Here is a 22,512-nt window from a genome sequence, read left to right as displayed (position 1 = left end):
AAAACATTTGGTTAATTGCTGTGCAGGGGTGTGAAGGTGCTTGAACTGTACTTACTGTGGTGCATTAGGTAGCAGAATTGTGCAATAGTGAAGATCAGATTTATTTATTCATAATGTCTGTGTGAAGTATTAAAGATTCTGCTTTATATAAAATATGAAGTTTATCTGCAAAGAGCAGTTGTTGAAAACTTAGAGACAGACTAGAGAAAATTTGTTCACTGTAACTGCAAATATCTACATATACCTATGGAGCTATTATGGTGTCTGCTTTTTATGAACTAAAGTCTTGCTGACCTAATTTAATTTCAGTGCATCTTCATGTATTTAGTGTTAATTATTTTATTTTGGGTGTCTTTAATTCATAATTTATTTTTTTGTGTAGCCCAGAAGACAGACCTGCTGGAATGAGCGCATCAGAACTAATTTCTTCAGCACACTTCTGGCTGGTGGTAGCAGTGAAGAATCCTTTCTTAGCTGTAGAAATGACTGGTTAGTGTGTACTAGTGCTTCATATAAATTGATGGGTAACTGTATTGTTACCCATTGTTCTGAATTTCCTTCTGCTCTTACCTGTATATATACTGCCTTGAAATATTTTGAAGACTGTCAGAGTATTTATTCATTGATGAAGGGCAGTTAAAGGATAAACACAGGCATTTTAATATGGGTACTGTTAAGGGCACACCTCAACTTCTGTCATATGTTCAGCATGAGAAGCACACACTTGAGTATTTTAATCTCATTGATTTAACAAGAATTTTACTTTTAGTTCATGTTTATTTCCTTGCTGAATTGAAGCCTTGGATAGGAAAGGCTTAGCCCTGTTACTACAACAGCAGTTACCAAAAAAGTTAATGGTAAATACCCTGGTTTGTATCAGAAACAATCTTCTTTGTTGTTGTTCTTTGATTCCAAGGGGAATACTTTAAACATCCATGAAACAATTTGCGTTAAGCAAAATACTTAATTAAGTCTAATACTTAAGACCAGGTGTATAAATAAATTATTTATTGAATAGATGGAAGAAAAAGAACAGTCTAAAAGAATGTTATTTAGATTATATGGCCTAATTAAAAAAAAAATAAGTACTATGTCTGTATTTTTTTACAGTCTCTAAAAATGAACTTTTTGCCATGCGTACAACAGAATTTATTTGTCAAGGATGCGAAGTTTCTCCATCCTTCAAGTCTCCAGCAGACACATTTCATCTCCTGTTTTCCATTCCATCTGCTTTATTTATTTAGGACTTCTTTTATGTTTGCTGAGACTGTGTTTTTCCTCTAAGCAATAACCAATGCATAGTTTAAACATGATTGTTGAAAGTTCTAATACAGTTTAATTAGAGCCCTTGGTAGGAACAGTTACTGAAATACAAAATTATCATAGTACAAAGTTACTTTTTATAACTTCTTGTATGAAATTTGTCTTTCAGTACAGAATTCACAGAAGTCAATTCAGGGATCAGACAGAAGAGACAAGAACTGGAATTGTCCTGTTCATCTCTGATTGCTAGAGTTGAAAGGTCTGTGTTTTGGATTCATAGTGGATCTTCATACTTCCAGTTTGGAGTTTGATTAATTCAAATTGGTCTTTAGATAGAATATAATTTTCATGAAACTACATAGTGTTTGCATTTAACTTGTTAAGTTTTGGTGTATTTGCTGCTTGGTGTTTTTATGTCAATAGATTATTTTCTGTCTGTCTTAATACTTTTTTGGTACTTGTGACAAGCATAGATACTCCACTGACTTGTGCATCTTAATATGTCACCTTTTCACAGAAGTGTGAGTTTGAATATATTTTCTATTTGGAAGATAATATTCAATGAGCTTGTAAAATTATTTTTGTCTCTAGATATCAGACTATGCTTGCTTTAACATCAGTCTGATTCTGATTTCCCACACCACCCTACTTTCATGGGTTACTTCTATCACTTTTTCTGCAATCATTTACAAAAAAATCCTGTTTGCATCTAAAAAGAGCTAACAGGAGTTCTATCAAGTGAAACAGAGAGCATAAAATAATTCTAGGGATTTTTTTGTCAGAGAGCAGATGTGTGTTAAAGCATGCCCTAAGGATATTTTTGTGAGTATAAAGCAGAACCTTAAAAATAACTGATTTTAAAATAACAGAATAAGAAATTGGTCTGTGATCTTAATTTCTTTTCATATCTCTTTGCTCTTTTTGGAATATTTAAAAAAAATATTAAAGTTAAAATTGCAAGTGAAGAGTTTTGAAATTATAATAAAAATTGCATCTAGGATTAAAATAATAAATTATTACATGTACATTTTCTTAGGAGAAGTTTCATTCCAACTCAGCAATAATGCAAAAATTGTATCTCTAACTAAACTCTGGTTTTGCCCAAGGTTTTCTGAGGGAGTCTGAATAAATATATATTTTTTTTGTTAGTATGAAGAAAAGAATAAAAGGAGTATTTTCTAAATTCTCATGTAGACTATTTCTCATTTTTCTGCAGAAAAGGATGCTGTTCTGCTGAAGTTCTAAATCAGCATTCAGACACTTATTTACAATGCTATAACCTACTACTTTGGACTAGGCTATTACTGACTATATTTGACTTTAAAGAAAGCCAGATGTATATTGCTTTAAAATAACATGTCTTGTTCAAACAGTTTTAATAGATTAGGCAGTAAAATTAATCTGAAATTAGATATGACAAGGAAAATTTTATTCACTGTTAGCTTTCTGTTTCTCTCCAGCTCTTATGAAGTTAAAAGGATTGTAGTTGCCTAATGTGTTTTGGTTTTGTGCATTGTTTCCAAGACTTGCTGCAAACAGCTAAAGCAACTAATGTTACTGCTTTTGCTTTTACTTTGCAGTGTTCCTTTAGTATCTTATGGAGCTGAAGCTGAGACCTTTCTTCTCACTTCTTCTGCAGTGGCGGGAAGAGTTCTTCCAACAAATATCAGGCCTTTGGAAAACTTTGGTAAACTTTTTTTTTGTAAGTTTTCTTTATAGCTCATGTGGAGTATTGTTAAAATGTGATTATCAGAAATCAAACAGAGTTAGTTACACTTAATGAGGGAAAAAAAATCTGTTTTGATGCAGTTTGGTACTCTTTCAAAGTCAGCTACTTAATTTCTGAAATTGGAATACAGAACATGAATCATCCACCCCAAATCTGGTATAACTTATTCTTTTGAAGATTAAATTAATGAGTATTTATGTAACTTAATTCCATTTCTAATTGCAACATTTTTTCTCTTCTTTCTTCATTTCCTATTGTTCGAGGATAAATCTTATTTTGATGCTTTATGAATGGCATATTTCAGAGGCATATTGTGCAGTGTGAGGAACAAACCTTTCTAGGAGATAAGAACATTAGTCAGGAAGCAGTGAAGTGTATGGATCACTTTCAGTTTGCCTACAAACTCTACAGGCAAAACCTTGCAAAACAACTGGAGCTCCATGGTCTGTCAAAAAAGCAGCAGAAGACAAGACATGGAAGGAATTGTCTTCCTCCAGTTACTTTAACAGCCTCTGTCTCCATACTCAGCAAGAATGTAGTTTCTCTTCCAAAAAGCTGCACAAGTTCAAAGAAGTGGAAACAAAAGAGTCCTATTTTATAAGGCTTGAGTTTATACCTTCTTTGAATTGGGAATCACACTACTTTCCCTTGTCTAGTAGGCAAAGAGATAAGACAGATTTGGGTCTCCTGGCTTATGAAAATTATGTGGAAATAAATTGCTGGAAGGAATTAAGTAGTAGAAGGATCATGAAAAAGTTGCATTCATATTCTTTATTCTTTTTAAAGGTATGTATTTCACCTCCACATTTCCCAGTGAAAAATTGATAGGTTGCTTCCTCAGGTCTCTGATGTTTGGCAGTGCAATGTAACCGATCCTTAACCTTTTCACTTCTAGAAGTATACATGTTAGCTTGTACGTCTTGAATTCCCTGTCTACTTTTCCACTTCTATAGTCAAGCTTTTTTGTTAGGATGCACCAGAAGCATTAAAAAATTATGTTTAGGAAAGAATCTTGTCAGTTGTCTTGATTAGAATTCTGATACTTGTACTGTGGACAAAGATTGAATTTTAAGATTAGTACCAACATACTACAGTGTTTTAAGATTCAGAGTTTTAAGTCATCTTTGCATTTTATTTAAATACTTTCTATTGATAAGGAGCATGCAGGAAGTAAGAGTCTTAACATTTCCTAGTAAAACAAGGGGATGGTGGATATGAAGATGTCCCTTGAGGATTTTAGTCACATTCTGTTGAGTGAGTGTTCCTACCCCATTTATTTTTTATATAGCATCTGAGTGAAAGGATGACATGCATAAGAAAAGGTAAAGACAAAGATAAAGAGAAATCTAATCTGGATATTATATTGTTAGAGATGCACATCAAAAATATATATATATATAAGGACACCGACTTTTTAAAAAGGTGGAGAAAAGGAGAATGAAGAAAATAAATGCATTTCTAAAAAGATGCAAACTGGCTCTTTCATTTCTTACTAAACTGTGCCTGAAACACAATGCATAAGCATTTTTTATTTTCTTTTTACACTTCTCTCAACTTTTGGTCTTACCTAAAGTTTACAGTTTTGCATCAGAGCAACAGCTGACACTGGCTTCCAGGGTTACACAAGGAGGCATACAAATATCAATGATGACCATATATCTGTAGTTCTGAATCATCCCTGTAGCTGCTGCAATTTTAGTAGTCTGTTACCATTAAGTAGTCTGTTTTACTAACTTGACCTGAAAACGCTTTAGTGAATCTACAAATACCACTAAGATTTATGCTGGCATTATGCAGTTTTTGTGTGATTAAAATATTTTTCAATAAAGAGTCAGTGAGCCGAAATGCCTTTTATTTGGTCCAAAGCTTGTGAAGCTTTTCTGTTAAAATTTTACAAGCAGTAGGGCATGCTAAAAAGGGTTTGTGCTTCACATGTAGATTTTGAATGTGCTAGAAAAATATCTCGCCTTTTAATTCTGTCCAGATTCCCACATTCCACTTGTGTTCTGCTGGGATTTTTTTATTGTTGCAAGATGATTTCTTCTCCCTTGAAGAAAATTATCACAGATATTAAAATTTGAAATGTCATATAACATCTGACTTGATTTCCTGGCTATTGAAGATATATTTAGTCTGAGACAGCCACCTGTTGCTGAGTAAGTGCTGCTTAACCACTGTAAAGTCACTTCGTAACAAAATGATTGGTGAGACTGTTAGAGTAGATACCCAAAATAGTGTCAGTCACCTGAAATTCCTCTGGAAGTTCTTTACCATCATGTTATTTTCTTTTAAATACATTGTACCTTCTATACAGTTGATGTTGGTTTTCATTTTCTCAAGTGATTATTTGATCATTAGACATGCAAAATCCAGAAACAGTACTTTTTTTTTTTCATGTTCAGGCAAATTATTGTGTGTTTGCAAGGAAGGTCAGAGGATGTGATTGTAGTCCTGTGCTCTTTTAAAAGCTAGCAAGATGGTTATGGAATTCATTCTCTTGAGATTATTGTTTGCATTTAATATAGTGATAGGTTTTTTTGTTCTGCTGATAAAGTAGTAAGTGGTAGAAAGAGGCTTTTTTGCAGTTACTCAGTTTTCTTATTCCAATCTTACTTTTCTAAAATATGTTTGTGAATACATTAGCCAAATATTTTACTGCAGCAAAAGCATGGGAAATAATGTACAGAGTTAAAATCACATGTTTGTGATGTGAGAGATTTATTGCAAAATCCATAGCAACTAATCTTTCTTAGTTAGTTTGTACTGTTCGTGTATGAAATTGAAGCTGTGAAAGAATTCATTTTAACACCACATCCTTGATGCTTCCTGAAAGCTACACAAAGTATGAAACAAATTAACAGATATCCCAAGAAATCAATTTAGTTCTGAGGTATTACATTCAAGTATATTTACTTAATTATCATTAATCTTTAATTCCTGAGCTGTCCACCAGAAGCTTTCATAGCTTGACAGTGCAGTCTTTCCTGTGCAGTGAATATAACCCTTAGCTTCCCTCCCAAGACTTTTGTTGAATGGTAAATGGCATGAAATAAATTAGTGAGTATCAACACAAGAGCTGAGCTGCTTGCTACGTGTGCCTTTGTCATTCTTTGTAGAGCTTTTGTTTTTTTGATGCACTGTAGGCTGCACACTGTAGGTGCTGCTGGGACCTGGGGTGTCTTGTGGCAGAGTTTAAGTTCAATTTGCCCTATAACTGGTGAATAGGTTTGCACTGTCATTCCTGTGTCTGATCAACTGCTGTGCATGTGATCATCCACTGATGGCCACTGGAAAATGTCCCTTTCTCTAGTACTGCACTTCACTATCAACAAGCCTGTGTTATAGAGTGACAGGAACTGATACATGCTAACACTGCTGTGTGGTTAATTCATTACTTTTCTAACAGCTGAAGCTTTGAGCTTTGAGCAGCCATTTCATAAATAACAAAAAATAGTTTCACTGTGCATGCTATCACTGTCCATGTAGCCATGCCAGCACTGCTTCTAAACTGTGTGTTCAGATGTCTGATGTGTCACTTTACCTTTCTGTTTCTGTTCTTTAAAACAACCAGTTTTCATTTAAAAAAGAAAAAAAAGCTGCGGCAGTGTTACATACTAAAACTTAAATTGTATTATTTGTGGATATCTGTTATGCTGAAGAAGGCCCTTTTATGTTCATAAATATGTTCAGATCAATGGTTATTATCACATCTTAATGTCTTCTGTTTTTATTAGAATCTTTAGGCAAAGGATATGCTGTAGCATGTACCCAAGAAGGAGAAGAGAAAAAGGAAGCTTCTGGTTCATCTGGCACTAGAGGAAGTAGGAGGAAATCAGTTGCTACTACTCCTACAAGAAGGTCTGCACGAAACAGCAAAAACGAGGCTCTGACTCAGTCTCGCAGCTCCCCTCGATCAAGCAGTTCTGCTTGCAGTGCCCCTGAAAGCAATAACCCATCTCTGAGTAAAACTCATTCAGAAGCAGAGAATGCTCCTCCAAAACGCAAGTCTAAAAGAGGAGTTAAACAGCAAACACCTGCAGTTAAAAAGAAACTGAGAAGCTCTGCACGTTCTGAAAAATCACCCTGTGGCTCAGTGGAAGATGATGACGTTGTTGAGCCTGAAGCAGTCTTAACTTTAGATAAAGACCACCAGTCAGATAATGAAAGCAATAATGCAGGCCTCCCACAGAAGAATAATGTAGAAACAGAATCTGCTAATGGATTGGGAAGCTGTAGCAAGCATGCAGTAATTGAGGAAACTATAGGAGAATGTGACAGAGATGAAGACATTTCAGGCAATGCAGATGTTAGTTTTTCTCTCCAAGAACCCCCAGTACTAACTTTAGGAAGTGAAAGTCAGGAATTTAAAGTACAAGATGTTACTGAAAAAAATGAAGATCTTGCCAGTCAGGACAATTGTGAAAATACTCTTGAACAAGTGGAAACAGTAGCTAGTCCCAAAGATGATGTATGCGACCATGCAACTTCTGAAAAAGTAGATCAGACATCATGTAGTCCTCAAAAAGAATTAATGGAGAACATAGAAACTTTGACAAAAGTAGATCAACCCATAGCTAGTCCAGAAAATGAATTGATGGAACATTTGGAACCTCTGGGAAAAGATCAGCCATTGGAGAGCCCCAGAAGTGAATTGCCTGAGCATCCTGAAGCCATGGAAACAGATAATTCTGAGGCTGAACTAAAACCAGTAGTAGACTGTGCAAATACAAAATCTGTTCAAGATGAAGAACCAGATGCATTAATACACAGTATTTCTATGGACAGTACATCAGAACAGCCCTTAAAAGAGAACAACATTTCAGAAAGTGAAGAGGGTGGAACTTCAGAGTCACCCCCAGTAAATGCTGAACATAAACATTTTGGTGAAGATAACAATGAAATGATACCAATGGACTGTGACTCATTTTGCAGTGACCAGAATGAACCTAAGATTGAGCAGTTACTACCACCTGAAAGTACAGAGCAAGGAGAAGTGAACTCCTTACAGTGTGACATGGGAAACTCTGTATCTGGTTCTGATGAAAAAGATGAAACTGTTCCTCAAGCAAGAGAGTGCCAGCTAGAGCTCAAAAAAGAGAAAAAGGCTCGAACTAGAAGATCTAGATTTCACTCTCCATCGACAACTTGGTCTCCTTCTGGGAGAGAGGGCAGGAAATCTCAATCACCATCCCCTAAAAGGGAGACAACTGGAGACAGGAGCTCACGATCACCCAAGAAGGTAATTGTGAAGAAGGGAAGAAGATCCTTATCTTGTTCTCCAAAGAGAGACACACTCAGAGATGAGAAAAAAACACCATCTCGATCTCCCAAAAGGGAAACTGTCAGGGAAAGCAGGAGATCATCTTCTCGATCACGAACTAAGGATTCATCTCCAAGGCGAAAATCTAGGTCTCAAAGCAGTGATAGAGATAATCAAAGAAGAGATCGTGACAGAGAAAGAAGAAATAGGAGGTGGTCTAGGTCACAGTCGCGCTCTAGATCAAGATCACGATCTAGGACTAGAAATAAAAGTTCTTCATTCACTAGAAATGAGAGGGAAAGTCATTCACCTCGATGGAAAGAGAGATGGGCAAATGACAGCTGGAGAAGTCCCAGAGGAAATGACCGATACAGGAGAAGTGATCAAGAGAAACAGAATGAAAATCTTAAAAAAGAGAAGGACAGTAATACAGAAAAAAGCAATGATGATCAGTGTTCTTCAGATAAGCAGAGGAATGATTGTCCAGACTGGGTAATGGAGAGGATAAACTCTGTTCCTGAAGTCAGGAACAGAGAGAGAGAGAAATCACATTGGGAAGAGGGCAGGCATGATAATGCAGGACAGCCTTGGAATAAAAACTTTGGTTCGGGTTGGATTCCAAATCGAGGGAGGGGTCAGCGTGCCCGAGGTGGCCGTGGCCGAAGTGGTTTCATGTGTGGAGACCAGAGTGAAAGTCACTGGCAAAACAGAAAACCTCTCTCAGGGAACTCAGATTGTTCTGGGAATGAAGCTTCAAGGTTCTCAGAACAGCAGCCATGCAAGCGTAAGAATGAACAAGAGTATTCATTCGATACACCTGCTGACAGGTCTGGGTGGACATCTGCATCCAGCTGGGCTGTGAGGAAGACTTTACCTGCTGACGTGCAGAATTATTATTCGAGAAGGGGACGCAATTCATCAAGCCCACAGTCTGGATGGGGAATGAGACAAGAAGAGGAGACACCTGAACAAGGTATTAATGGTTTTGAAGTATAATAGCTTAGTCACAGATGCAGTAGCTGAGCAAAATCTTGTCACATTGTCCTGTGATCTGATCTGCTGATAAGTTCTTTAAAAAATTATTTGGGGTGAATCCATACTCTTTTTGCAATATGGAGGGGTAAAGGTGGAGTTTGGTGATTTCTCGTATTTTGGTGGCTTCTTGGTTTTGCATACAGCTCAAGTTCAGATTTAAGGACTGTGCATCTGAAGAGTGCTGCTGAAGTAAATTGATTTGGCTGAAGAGACAGCTTATCTTCATAGTCACTTTTAATATCTGCACAACTTTAAAAAAGCTAATTCGTTTCAAAAAGACATGAATTTGCCTGTGCAGACCCATATGGCAAATTTCAGAGATGACCAAGCAGCATGTTGATGTTTATTTTGCTCCTCGATAAGTATAATCCTGTTTAAATGCTTTAAAAAAATCTAGGGTGATTTATAAATAAAAAACCAGTACCTTTACTGTATTTCACTTTTTAAAATTCCTCCAAAATGTTAATATAAGTCTAAATCAGTTTTGGAGGGGTTTTTATATCTAAAAGACAACTGCCCTGACAGAAATAAACTTTTTGGTAGAAAGTAAATTAACTGAACTCTGGATGAGATTGATTCTGAATAGTTAATAAATCATCCACAGATTATTAAAACCCTGACTGATAATCTTTAAAGAAAGATGTAAATTGAATTCAAGAACTATGAAATCTATTTCTGAAGACAACTACACTTGCACTCTTGCACTCTCTCCTTGTTTTGCCTTTCATTTTTATCCATTTTCATCCCATATGCAAGCAGTTTTCTCCCTATTCTGAGAGATAACTGCATCAGTGGCTTCCTAGTCTTGAGGCAACATTGTCACCTTTCTATCTGCTGCAGGAAAAACTTACCAAACCTGTAACTGAAAACATTTTGTGATTTAAAGACTTTTTCATGTAGTTCAGGAACAGTCATGCTGTTATTCATGATTAGAAGCTGAGAATAGTACAGCAATATCTGATAGCTGGATAAAACAGGCTAGGTTGACATGGTCCACTGGGGCAATCTGCTTTTGCTCACCCTGCTTGAGCAGGGAGGCTGGACCAGAGAGTCTCAATAGGTCCCTTCCAACCTCAGTGATTCTGTTATCCCATTATCTTTAAAAATTAGGTTTTGGGCTGACATGCAAGGCTCTAGATTGCTGTCCCTGTGAATTAGATGACAGGGTTCCTCAAGGAAGGGTTTCTAAGGAAGGACATCTAAATTGCAGCCTATCAATCATTTTTCCAAACTAATTTATTGACTTCTGGAAGGCTTGCTGCTTGTGTCTAGATTTTAACTTTTTGGCTTCTGTTGAAGAGAAGATGGGATATCAAAGTAAGTTATTTAAGAAGTGCTACCTGCTACCCCAAGAGGTTATTTTTACTTTTAGGTTTTGCCTGTTGTACCATTACAGGGTTTTCGAACAACTCTTTCCGAATATGAATATCTCTTAAATGGTTTGAGGATGACTTATTGCTCAGTGTGAACAATCCCAGCAGAGTATTTCTTTAATTACCAGAACTGTACAGTGAGCATGTGTGAATCAGGAGCAGAGACTTGCTGACGTAGTAATGTGTGACTAACCTTCTGCAATTGCAGAAGGTAAATTTACTGGGTAAATTATGTTGTCTTCCTGCTCTTTGGTGAAAAATTTCTGTTTCACTGTGATGAAATAATTTATTGGATTTGGTATGGGAACAAGTAGAGGAAACAAAAACGCAGGATTTCTTAGTAACCTGAACTTTTTGAACTTGGAAACTAGCATTTGGTTTCATGGCATGTGTGGTGGTGAGGGCTGTGCAATATCTTGGGAATACTCAGAGTATAGAAAGCTTTTTGATAATCCATCCTTAATTAAGAGTTTAGACACCTGACTCCCATTCTGCTTTATGAAGTACAGAATTTCTTCTTGATATACTGTCTGGTTTTTGTTTTGGCAGATCCAAACCTCAAAGACCAAGGCAACCAGCAAAATGATGGTTCTCAGTTACCAATAAATATGATGCAGCATCAAATGAATGTAATGCCACAAGTGAATGCACAGCACCAACCTATGAATATCTTCCCGTATCCAGTGGGTGTCCATCCTCCCTTGATGAATATGCAACGAAATCCTTTCAACATGCACCCTCCGATGCCCATGCATCTCCCTGCCGGAGTGCCTCTCATACAGGTAGCTGCTCCCACAAATATTTCTCAGGGATTACCTCCGCCTCCACCTCCACCCCCACCATCTCAACAAGTCAACTACATTGCTTCACAGCAAGATGGAAAACAATTGCAGGTATGCTTTATCAGAAGCCATGGCAAGAACAGTTGTGAAATAATACCAGTTAAGAATTCTTTATCTTGAATACCATAAATTTATACTTGCAGTTTCTTTCTCTCTTGCCTGTTTTCTTCCACCCTGCAACAAATTTGAAGTGGAAGCATCCATGAGCACATGCGTTGTAGCTTTTAAAAAATAACAACATACAGCATCATTACCAGGTTTCTGTGGTAATGGAACACTGAATAATTTCATCAGTGTTGTCCATTAGCTTTTTTATCTTAGAAGTGGCCTGCTTCCAAAACTAAATTTTCCCCTTTCAAACCTGATTTTTAAGCATTTTAGGAAATGTTTGAATACCATTTCAGCAGCATGTAGGAAGTGATCTAACTTCTGTGTTGCAGTTCTCATCCCATGGGAGTCTATCAGCAGAGGAAAATTGCCAAGTAGTGCATGGCACCCATTTGTTCCACACTTCCATTCTCCAGCTGTCACCATCTCAGTGGCTTCTCCACACACGCATTTTTTATTCTGTTAAATTTTTTGAGCCTTTTTATTAACAATTTCTGAGGCCTCTTTGGTTTTTTACTTCTACCTTCTTACCTGATTCTCCTGGTTTTGCATGCCCTGTTTAAGACCTAGCTCCCACTTTATTTCTCCAGTTTCAAAAAGACTCTGCCATGCTTAGGGCAGGTCAGACCATCTTTTTATGACTCAAGATATCTTTAAAACAACTCTTAAGTATGTGAGCTCCTCCTGTAGCTGGCTTTTTTTATTAAGAGCTTTTGTATCAAGGAAAATAATATGAACAACTTGGAGGAGAACCCATGGCCCTGCAAGAAGATGTAATGCTGCATTTATGAAAAGTAAAGGGCTCTTCAGGAACTGACTGGGGTTTGTGCTTTTCTTTTGCTGCTGCCTGTTCTAACCTAAACAATTTTCCCCTACGTTCCAGGTTGAAAAAGTGAGCAAACTATTTCTAACCCTCTGTTTTCATGTATCATCTCTAAAGATCTGAAGTGAACTGATAAATGGCCTACATTGTTCTCACTTTTCACTGCTGTCATCTGTTTATAATCATTAACTTAAAACAAGGAGAGTTGAGTGCTGTGGGAAATACTGAGTGGGGTTACAAGGCATATGAAATAACTTAATACACTGCAAAGTAAACCAGCAAGGTACTGCTGGAACTAAAATGCTGGTAGTTTTCTTGTTGATTTAATTAATGCCTTCTGTCTTAATGAAAATATTTTCACAATTGGAAATCCAGATGATTTAACCTCCAAAAATATAAGAAGTCAGAACATAGGCTTCAAACCTCTGAAATGAGTATCTAGTGCAGCAATAAGTATGTTTCTGTAAAGACAGTGTATTGCTGCAAAACACAGTTACCTGTTATAAAGCCCATGTTACACTTTTTGCTCTTACCTGCTTTTGTGGACTGGTGTCCATGAACCTGAATGCTCTTGCAGCTGCTGCTGCTTTTTCTTGAGCTTTCATTCAACATCCCCTCAGTGGTAGCACAATAGAAGTGACTGACACCACCTGTCCTTCCTGTTGAAAGGAAAATGAAGAGAGCACACTGGTGAGCGTTAGCATGCTGATTATAACAGCTCTATTTCTATGTCCTTTCCAAAGAGCTCAGATTCCTGTTTCATTATTTTCCATCTAGATGAATGGAGACGTGTAAAGAGTAATGGTGATGACCTGCAAAAAAGCAGTGTTTAGTGTAGCCTGCCAGAAACATGTCAGGAGGATATTCTGGGCTTTTGCTAAAAATGGCCTCTAGCTGAAGTCTGAGAGCTACTTAATTTCTCAGTTCCAAAGTATGTACAGTGCCTTTTGGTGATGTTTGGAAATGGCCAGAAAATGGCTTTTCCTGAAAAGCCAGCATTTCATCTCTTGCCTATGTATTTATATTTGCAAGTTCAAGCTGATAACAAACATGAAAATACATGTTTTCAAAGCAGCATCATTATGATGCAGGAACACAAGTGTGGCTTTGGGTGGTACCTTTTGCATGTGTGTTTAGGTGCTGATTTTTTTTAGAAAATGGTTATGTATCACAACCCTGTTTTGTAAATCACATTGATTCTGCAGCCATAAACTTCCTTTCCCCTGTACTAACACCCTCTGTGCCTGTTTGCAGGGTATTTTATTACTGGGATCTGAGCTAGAAAATGGCAGCCATTGTGGTGACGTGGAAGATGCTTTACTTTTCAAGCTTTTCTTTATGTTTTTTTCTTTGAGTAGATCTAATGTAATGTGTGTACCTTCCATAATAATGGACAGTGTGGAAATTAGGTAATGAACCCAAGCATGCAGTATTTGTGCTCATTCTAGAGCAGCTGAGACTCCTAGAAAGGCACATGGCCATATAGAAGAATAACATATTAACTACTGATAACTTTTTGAAACAGGGTATTCCAAATGCTTCTCATGTAAGTAACAGCATGAGTGCTGCAGCTTTGCCTGCTCCAGCAGCAGTCCTGGGAAACGTGGGAACAGTTCAGGGACCAAATTCGGGTAATGCAACGTCATCAGGTCACATGAAGAGCTCTAATGCAGCTGTAAAACTGGGAGAAAACAAAGCAAGTGTAACAGTGGAAGCCAGTGCAGATAGCTCGAAGAAGGACCAGGCAAGTTCAAAGATCAGCATATATTTTATATACACTGTTTATATATTGACATTAAAACATATAAAATTTAATTTTTATATAAATGCATTTTGATGTACTAAAAAATAGCAAGTTATGACAATAATTTTTATATAAATGCATTTTGATGTACTAAAAAATAGCAAGTTATGACAATAACCCCTCAGTGTAATACACTTCATACTATCATGCATGTAATATTTTTGTGGCAGCCATAGGGCACAGATTAGCTTCTGACTCTTTTTAATGGAGTCTTCTTTAAAGCAGCACTATTATAAATATTACTTGAATTGTTGTGGGAAAATGTTCTGTGCTTAGCAGAGCACAGGCAGCTCCCATGAGAGCTGAATGTGTGTGTGGGGGGGTGGTTTTCTAATCTTCTGTAGCAACCTTTTCCCTATAAAGTTTTAATTTGTGACTGATAAAGATACATAGGAAGTGAAATATAACACTCAAGTTTGTTTTCTCTTCAGAAATTGTTAATTCAAGAAAAAGCAGCACAAGAGGTCAAGCTTGCGATTAAACCTTTCTACCAAAACAAAGATATCACTAAGGAAGAATACAAAGAAATTGTGCGGAAAGCTGTAGATAAAGTAAGTTGGTCCAGTAATCCAGGCTGCACGCATTTCACCTTGGGGCAAGCTTTGGGGTGGGTTTCTTGTTTTTGTGGGAACAGCTCATAGTTGCTGGAAAGGGGGGAGAGGGAGAAGCAAAAATATCTTTTTTCTTTCTCCATCTACAAGAACTTTCTTTGGCTTCTCACAACAGAACCTGGTTATTGTGTGGAAGACTTGAGTGGGAATTCAGAAGTATTTGGGAAGCAACTGGAAAGTATTAGGAGTTTTAAAATATGTTTTGCCTGGGATGGAAGAATCAAAAGTGTCAGGAAATAAATGAATAATGTGGGACTGTGGCAAATCATTGGAAATGTTTCAAACATTTTTGTTCTTTAAACTGTTGCAGGTTTGTCATAGCAAGAGCGGAGAAGTTAATTCTGCAAAAGTGGCAAATCTAGTGAAAGCTTACGTAGACAAATACAAGCATTCACGGAAGAAAAATCCTGAAGAGGCAGTCTCCTGTGAAAGGAAATAGAATATGTTTTCATTTTGTAGTTTTACTCTATCTGCAAAGTGCAATTTCAATGAGAACTGTTACCTGAAAATTGTACATGACAGTGATTTGAATTTGGTTTTGATAAAACTATTTTTCAAGGTAGTGTATAATGTTTTGTTCTAAAGAAATAGAGATCTGCAGGGCAACTTCTTTATTCCTTTTTAAAAACAGATTTCTAAAAAGAATAAAGGTGTAAAGAAGAATCCTTAGGAATGTACGGTTGTGTGGATACTTAGATGTACAGCATTTTGACTTGAATAAGAGACTGCGTTAACTTAGAGACTTCAAGTATGTTGGGTTTGGAACAGGTATGTACAGTACATGTGATCAGTCAGATTAAAGTAAATTTTTTCTTTTGATTGCTCCCTAATTATAGCAAAGATGAAATCATTAATTGCCTTGACAAATATTTCTAGTGTTAACTGGACAGGCTGAATGCAGGGGTCACAATGTGTATATTAAAAAAGCACACAGAGTTGTCTGAACACAACTGTTTAGATTTCAAAAAGAAAAGTCATAAACAGTAAAATGTGGTGCCCAAAAGCATGGGTGCTGCACAGCTGTGGTAACACCAAATAAAAATTATGCTGCTTGGTATTGTTTGTGATGTTTTTCAATTTGTTTCAAGATAGTGGGATAACTTGAATAATTTTTATGTGTTGAAAGCCCTCAATCACCACACACTGATAACCTCAGTTTAGGTTATGCCTTTAGGCTAGCAGGAAATTAGTGTACCAAAGCTAGACGTTCAGAAACAGAGAAGTTTCTTCTTCAAGTAAAATCAAGAAAGCTGGAATTTATTGTTAGGTTCTCAGTTGACCAGAGACCGCCAGTTGTGCCAATCTCAGCTGCATATTACTTTTCTCCATTCATTAGGGACTGTGGCATGAATCACTAGACTGGAATTGGTGAGCCCCTGCCACTGGAAGCCAAGTGTCTTCCTGCTTCCCTGAGCACTGGAGAGAGGTTATTAGAGGTACCACAAGCATTCTAAAAACAGCTGTCGGGTCACTGAACGTGCCTGGGGAAAGCTTACACCTCAGGTAAAACCAGTTTTACTGAGGCAGCAGCAGGGAGGGTTGCTGGAATACTGAGATCACCATGTGCTCCTTAGCGAAAGAACAGCTTGAGATCCTTCCCAAAGGAGCCTTACTCTGATTTGTTCCCTTGCTCTTACACAGTGCTATTAAAATCTTGTCACTAATCCTCCAGTCCTGTTGTGCCATAACAGCCTTTGGTGTTGCATCGGCCTGGCTTCTGCTACAGCCCAAAGCCTCCTGGCCCAGAAGCAGGAATAAAATATTTTAACAGAAGGCATCAGTTGGGTTTTCTGAGGAATTATCTCTTTGTTGCCAGTAGTTACCTGTTTTTGGCAGAAAACAGTCTCACCTTTTAAGTAAGTTTTGCAGAAGCCTGAGGATGACATAAGGGATATCCACCCTGTGTACACGCGTGTGGTGTAGAGAGAGAGGTGTGAAAACATGATGTTTGTCACAACAGTTGATTGCTTGGTTTTAACTATAACTTTCTGCAGACTTAATGAAGCATTTGACTGTCTATATTTATTTTTGTGTGCCTAAATACAAATGCTATGTAAATTAGAAACAGATATAATACATTTTCTACAGTCAAGTCAGGTTTTAGGCTTTTCAGTATACTCAGTTTTACATTATGATAGCAATTTGTAAGATCTCTTGAATTATTTTAAGCTAAAATTCGTTAGCACTTTTGAAAAATGTAGCAAATTGCTATATGTATCCTGGTTTATCACGCCATGCGTACTTTATTACATTTTCCTTCTCTGAATTTTGGATTTTAATCACTTTTTATATCTTTTTCTAGTCTATACAGTTGAGCCTTGCTATAAAGCTCCTTTCAGGAGTCACATAAGTGTTTCAAGGAGTTTTTTTCCTCTTTTGGAACAGAGGTAGAAACTGTGGGAGGTGGGAAGAAACAAGGGAGGATTTGAACTGGGAGAAGGGAGGGGTCATTATTTTTTGATTTGCAGCTCCTGGGTGGAAGAGAAGGTGTCACTGGCTGCCACATTGTTGGGCCAGTGACTATAGTGATGCTCCACTGTATTTCAAAACCTAATGAAGAATACCAAATAGAGTAGCATGTGATCAGTAACTTTGTTTTTTACAATTAAATACTTGAGAATTTATCAGAAAATACGCAGTTTGTTACAATTTCTATGATGAATTAAAGAAATGCGTTGCCTTAATCTGTAGACTCTGCTCCTGTTTCTCCCGAAAAGCAGCGAGGTCTCTGCTGGTGCAGCTGCATGAGAAGGGGAGTACGGCCACCTCGGAGTCCTGGTTGTGTTCCAGTAGGATGAAAGGTGTATTTCTATTTACTGAAACACCTTCTACTGAAACATCCCAACATGCACCGGCACTGAGGGCTGAGGTGGGGAGCTGAGCGCCCTTGCTTTCTCCAGGGTAGTGGTGATTCCTGCAGTCCAAACTACCTTGTGGGAAACAATTACAAAAGTGAACTTACGCAAATCAAAAGTGTTTTCCTTGCACCCCTTCCTCTTTCTCACTGTGCATGCTGCTTGAATGTCTCATCCTAAAGATACACCTTATGAGCACGGTGGCTGTCCAAAGTCCACAGTACTGTGTGTGTAGGCTGGAGTGCTGTCTACTGAAAAAAATACTCTAAAATTTAGTTTTATGTAGTGTTTAACAGTTTCTAATAAATTCTTTTCTCTCAGCTGGCAGTGTTTGGTTTTAAATTACTCTGGCTCAAGTGGTGTGGTTTGGAAAGCAAGGTAGCTCCTGTTCCTTCTGTGCACATGTATTTATCTTGTCCTGTGTTTTCTGGGCACCCCCTCCTTTACATCTCATTTGTTTTAAGTTAGTCTTCACCCTGCCTTGCCAGTCTGCAGGTGCTCCAAGCTAGAAAAAGCAAATGCAGGTGGCAAAGAGTCCATTCACCCTGGGACTTGCAAAACATCGAGGGGTTCAGGGCGTGAGTGGAATGCTGCTGTGGAAAGCAAACAGGGCAGGATGCAAGCCCTGGGCGTGCCCTAGGCACAAGTGCCACCTAAGCAGGGAGCAGCTTCACTGAAATACCCTTGGGATTTTAGTGCAGGAGAGCTGGCCTGCCTTGGGATCAAAATTCCAGGCATCCCTTTGCTTCCAAGAGTTACTTCCACTGTAGCTTTATGAGGTACCTCCATCGGTAAGGTTGGCACAGGTGTGAGAGTTACAGTTAAGGAGCTATGCTGGCAACATTTTTCATTATTACTGTACCTTACAATAATTGATCAATAGTAGAGATAACAGTAAGGACAGTAAAGTGTATCACCAATTTCAGTAATGGAAGAGTACTAATTATGTACTAATTATTACTAATGGAGTGTCTTTGAACATTTTTAAGTTTCTAATCACTAGGTTAATAAGAAAACCACCAAAAACTCAAGTAACTACTTGTATAGAAGGAGATGAAGCTCTACAAAAGCACAGGCTGGGATCTGGAACTTGACTTAAACTTGACTCTTCCAATATCACACTCACCCACCAACGATAAAGCTTGACCTGATCTTCATCATCTTGCACTGTGCAGTAAGTACAGGGGCTGACAGCAATAAAATCAATGCCCATTACACATGGTAAACATTCAAAGCCAGAGTGTAATCCAACACAAACTACTGTAGGAACCAAACATATGAAATTTTGGCAGCAGGTTGTCATATAATTAGTCCTAAATTTTGAAGAAATTTAAAACCCAGTGAGTATTATAAGGAGCATCAATTAAAAATAGCCAGGCATTTCTTGATCCTTTGGTGCTGTAGCAAGCATTATGACAGAAAATAACTCATGGAAGTCAGAGTTCACTGTAAATTCCAGAGCTTTTTACAAAACTTCAGGAGTTTTGACGACTAGGAATGTAGCTTACACATGGACTTGTGTCCAGGCCTGAACCTGGAATCACAGGGCTTTTCCTAGAGGAGTATTTAAACAAGTATTTCTAATAACAATAGAGCCATACTTGGTACTGGGGAAATACAGCACACACCCTGTACAGTGCAGGCACTGCAGTTATGTGGGTTGGGGTGAGGGATTCCATCTTTGATGTGCTGGGGGTCAACTACGAGTTTAGTTGCAGGTCAGTTGCCTCAAACTTCACAGGAGCCCACTAAAGCCAGCAGGAAAATGAATGAGGGTGCAAGTCCCTGTCCTAGAGAATGTGTTTCATACCTTGTGATTCACCACGTAACTCTGTTGTAAACAATAAAAACTCAGAATGTCCTGTCCAAAGGTCAGGACAACCAGACATTGGTGTAAAAGAAAAGTTTACTGTTGGCCAGGACAGCAACTTTCTTGTGGACATGCAGGCTCAAAACCCCCTAAGAACAAAACCAACCTACTCACTCAGATTGCAGTTTGCAGGCAAATCCACCTTAGAACAGCTGTCCAAGAGCCACCCAACATCACAACACAAGACAGCCTTTATTAGATGGTTCACCTTTATGAGATTTTTGTTGCTCTTATATTGCATTTCTATTCACCTGCAGTAAATCAGCTTTTTTCAAAGGTATGGCTTAGATTGCTCTCTGGTTATCTTACCACAGACAGGGAGAAGCCAAGACCCAAGTGACGATTCTGATACAAACAGGTGAAAACCAGCAGGCTTCTAAAACCAAGATGGCTTTGAAGTAGTGGTAACTTAAGAAAATATTACCATCCCACCACGAAAGTTATCAAACTGGTGATAACTTTACTCATTAGAGTCAACCTTGAATTGTCTGCCACTTGAACATGATTCATGAATTCAAGCCCCTCTGTGAAATCCCCCACATTCATTCCCTTAGGGGAACCACTGTGCTAGTTTTGCATTAATTGATATTTGGTGAGGAGGGAAGAAACTAATGAACAAAAACCAGCTCCAGGCAGCTGCTCTGCTCCTGCTGCAGGTGCAGCCTCTGCCACACAGGACACCGAGCAACCTTTTGGCTCCCTCAGCTCGCTGCCTGTGCAGCCTGCACACACATCCCCTGACCCAGCAAGCCAAGGGACATCAGCCATGAAGCTCTCTGCACCCACTCATGCAAGGAATGTGCAGCAGCCCAGTAACTACCTGGTAGAAAAGGCACAGGAGGGAGGAAGCACAATGGGATGAGTACGCGTGTCCGCAGCTGTTGCATGTCAGCAGATCTTGGGCTGTGATGGGAATTGAACTCACACCTCACTACACGCTCTGGGGCTTCTCCCTCCAGGTCACCCCCCCTTTGAAGTTTGAAACTAGCAAGAAAAAATGAGAACAGTGTATTTTTAGTAGTAATAAAATTATTAAAATCCAGGATGTGCTTTGCCCCGAACTGTAGGTAGGCAGGCAGTAATTAACACCAATGGCTGTGCAGTTCTGCCCTGCCATTATGCTTTATGCAGGGAACACCAGGAACTGCATCATCAAGCACAGCTGAGCATAAGGTAATGGAAAAAGAGCTCATCTAGAGGTGATCAACTGCAGCACATTTCCTCTTTCCAGGCAAGGGTACTGCAATAGCTTTCAGTGGAGTTAGACCACAGGCCAACGAAGTATTGTGTTACTGTGCTGACAGCTTCACAACCCCTAGAGGATTCAGGCTGATGACTGAGGAATAATGTTTACTTCAGCAAGAGATGCTTTCAGCCTCCTTACTATGCTCCAGAACACTTTGAAGGAAGAAATGTAACTGTACATACAAGAGAATTCCTCATTTAAAAAATACAGTTAATCTGGAATCAGAGTAATATAGTACTGCTTTGGGTTTTTTTCTCCAAAGATATTTATACTCATCTTCAAGAAGATGCTGTAGAGCCAAGTCACAACAAAGATTCTTTATGACTGTGCTCCAGTGAGATGATGCTCACTGGAGAGCACAGAACATTTTCCATCAGTTGTAATGGGCAGTGGTAACACTAAAGTAATCTATAATAAAGAAAATACATATAAGAGGAATTTTGCAATTACCCGTTTTCAAAAACATCTGTAAGGGTCGTATGCTGTGTATTGTGTAACATGAAATGTCTGTTGCCAGTTGCTCCCTCCCCTCAACGAGCATTCAAAAACTGGATTTATCACAAACTCGGAGCTGTGAAGAATTAAATGACAACACCTCTGCATCAAACTCCCCTGTATTACTGTTACACTAACAAGCATAAAAATATAGATGACGTCGAGCTGAGCCATCACACTGCAGGAAGTGCAGTTACACCTCACCAAGGTAATTTTTGCCAAATGGCACCTATGTTCTGAACTGGGGCACTTCCCTGGAGCAGTGGGCCAGGAATTACTTCCCAGTGAAGCAATGCCTGCACAAAATCCATAATGCAGACCACAGCTCTCCACCACAGGCTGCCAGTCAGTCATGGGCACCGGGCCCCATACCTCACCTGGGAAATGCCCCTGGAAACCAGGGCAGGTTTGCAGCCGGAGACTGCAGCACGAGCTGTGCTGAGCTCTGCCAAGCACCTGCAACACAAACACTCTGGCAGGGAAAGGTCCTGCTCTGCACCCCACATCCCTGCAACATTAGGCTGCTCACATGGAAAACTGCTTTGCTTGTAAGACAGCAATACCAAGTAAAGGGACTTCCACAGCTTCCTTCCAAAGAGTGCTCTCTACCTCATTTTCTCTGTTTATAATTCCATTATTCCATACTCTATTTCCTAAACTATTAGAATCACTTATTTTCTGTAAGATCACATTTTGCAATCTAGTAAATATTTTGCTCTCTCAGTCACCATGGAAAATTATTCAATCCATAAATTATTCAGTCCATAAATCCATGAGATAACAGCAAATGCAACAGAGCTTTAAATGACAGCGTTTTCCAGAGAAACCTTAATTAGTTCCGTATTTAGTGTAGACTCTTTAAGGCCAGGTTTGGTTCTCACCTCAGTCAGCAGTCATGTTGTAACTTTACCGAAGCAGGAAAGTGGTTGTTTATCTGAAAGTGAGGTGGAGAGGTATTTGCACCAAAGACAGTAGACACAAACATGACATCTGCTCATCTGACACCTGCTTGTACAAACTCCTGCTCGGCACAGGTCAGCCATACAGACCTTGCCTGAATCAAAGCAACAGCTCTCAATTCTACCATTCCTACACAGGGTGAGAAGGTTGTTATGTTCTGGGTGCAAACATTTACAAAGTGCCACACAAACGTTATTTTAAACTAAGGTTAGAGTGGAAATGTCGAAGGGCAGAAAGT

General features: G+C 38.5%; 1 protein-coding gene across 4 annotated transcripts in view; it reads left to right on the top strand.

Annotated features, from left to right (window-relative positions):
- SCAF11 (SR-related CTD associated factor 11) overlaps positions 1–15,905 on the top strand; it is a 176,935-nt gene extending 161,030 nt beyond the window's left edge. For all 4 annotated transcript variants that reach the window (XM_068190063.1, XM_068190061.1, XM_068190062.1 and 1 more), the window contains exons 8-15: positions 383–489; positions 1,433–1,522; positions 2,844–2,950; positions 6,727–9,225; positions 11,210–11,553; positions 13,959–14,177; positions 14,669–14,788; positions 15,159–15,905. In XM_068190063.1, the coding sequence (XP_068046164.1) occupies positions 383–489; positions 1,433–1,522; positions 2,844–2,950; positions 6,727–9,225; positions 11,210–11,553; positions 13,959–14,177; positions 14,669–14,788; positions 15,159–15,287 (3,615 nt within the window). In that variant the 3' untranslated portion in view covers positions 15,288–15,905. The remainder of the gene's footprint in view (positions 1–382; positions 490–1,432; positions 1,523–2,843; positions 2,951–6,726; positions 9,226–11,209; positions 11,554–13,958; positions 14,178–14,668; positions 14,789–15,158) is intronic.
- Positions 15,906–22,512: the final 6,607 nt, after the last annotated feature.

The sequence above is a fragment of the Anomalospiza imberbis genome, chromosome 5 (assembly GCF_031753505.1).
Source record: "Anomalospiza imberbis isolate Cuckoo-Finch-1a 21T00152 chromosome 5, ASM3175350v1, whole genome shotgun sequence".
Lineage (NCBI taxonomy): Eukaryota > Metazoa > Chordata > Aves > Passeriformes > Viduidae > Anomalospiza > Anomalospiza imberbis.
The sequence above is the reverse complement of the archived record's forward strand: the minus strand, read 5'-3'. Positions and strand labels throughout refer to the sequence as shown.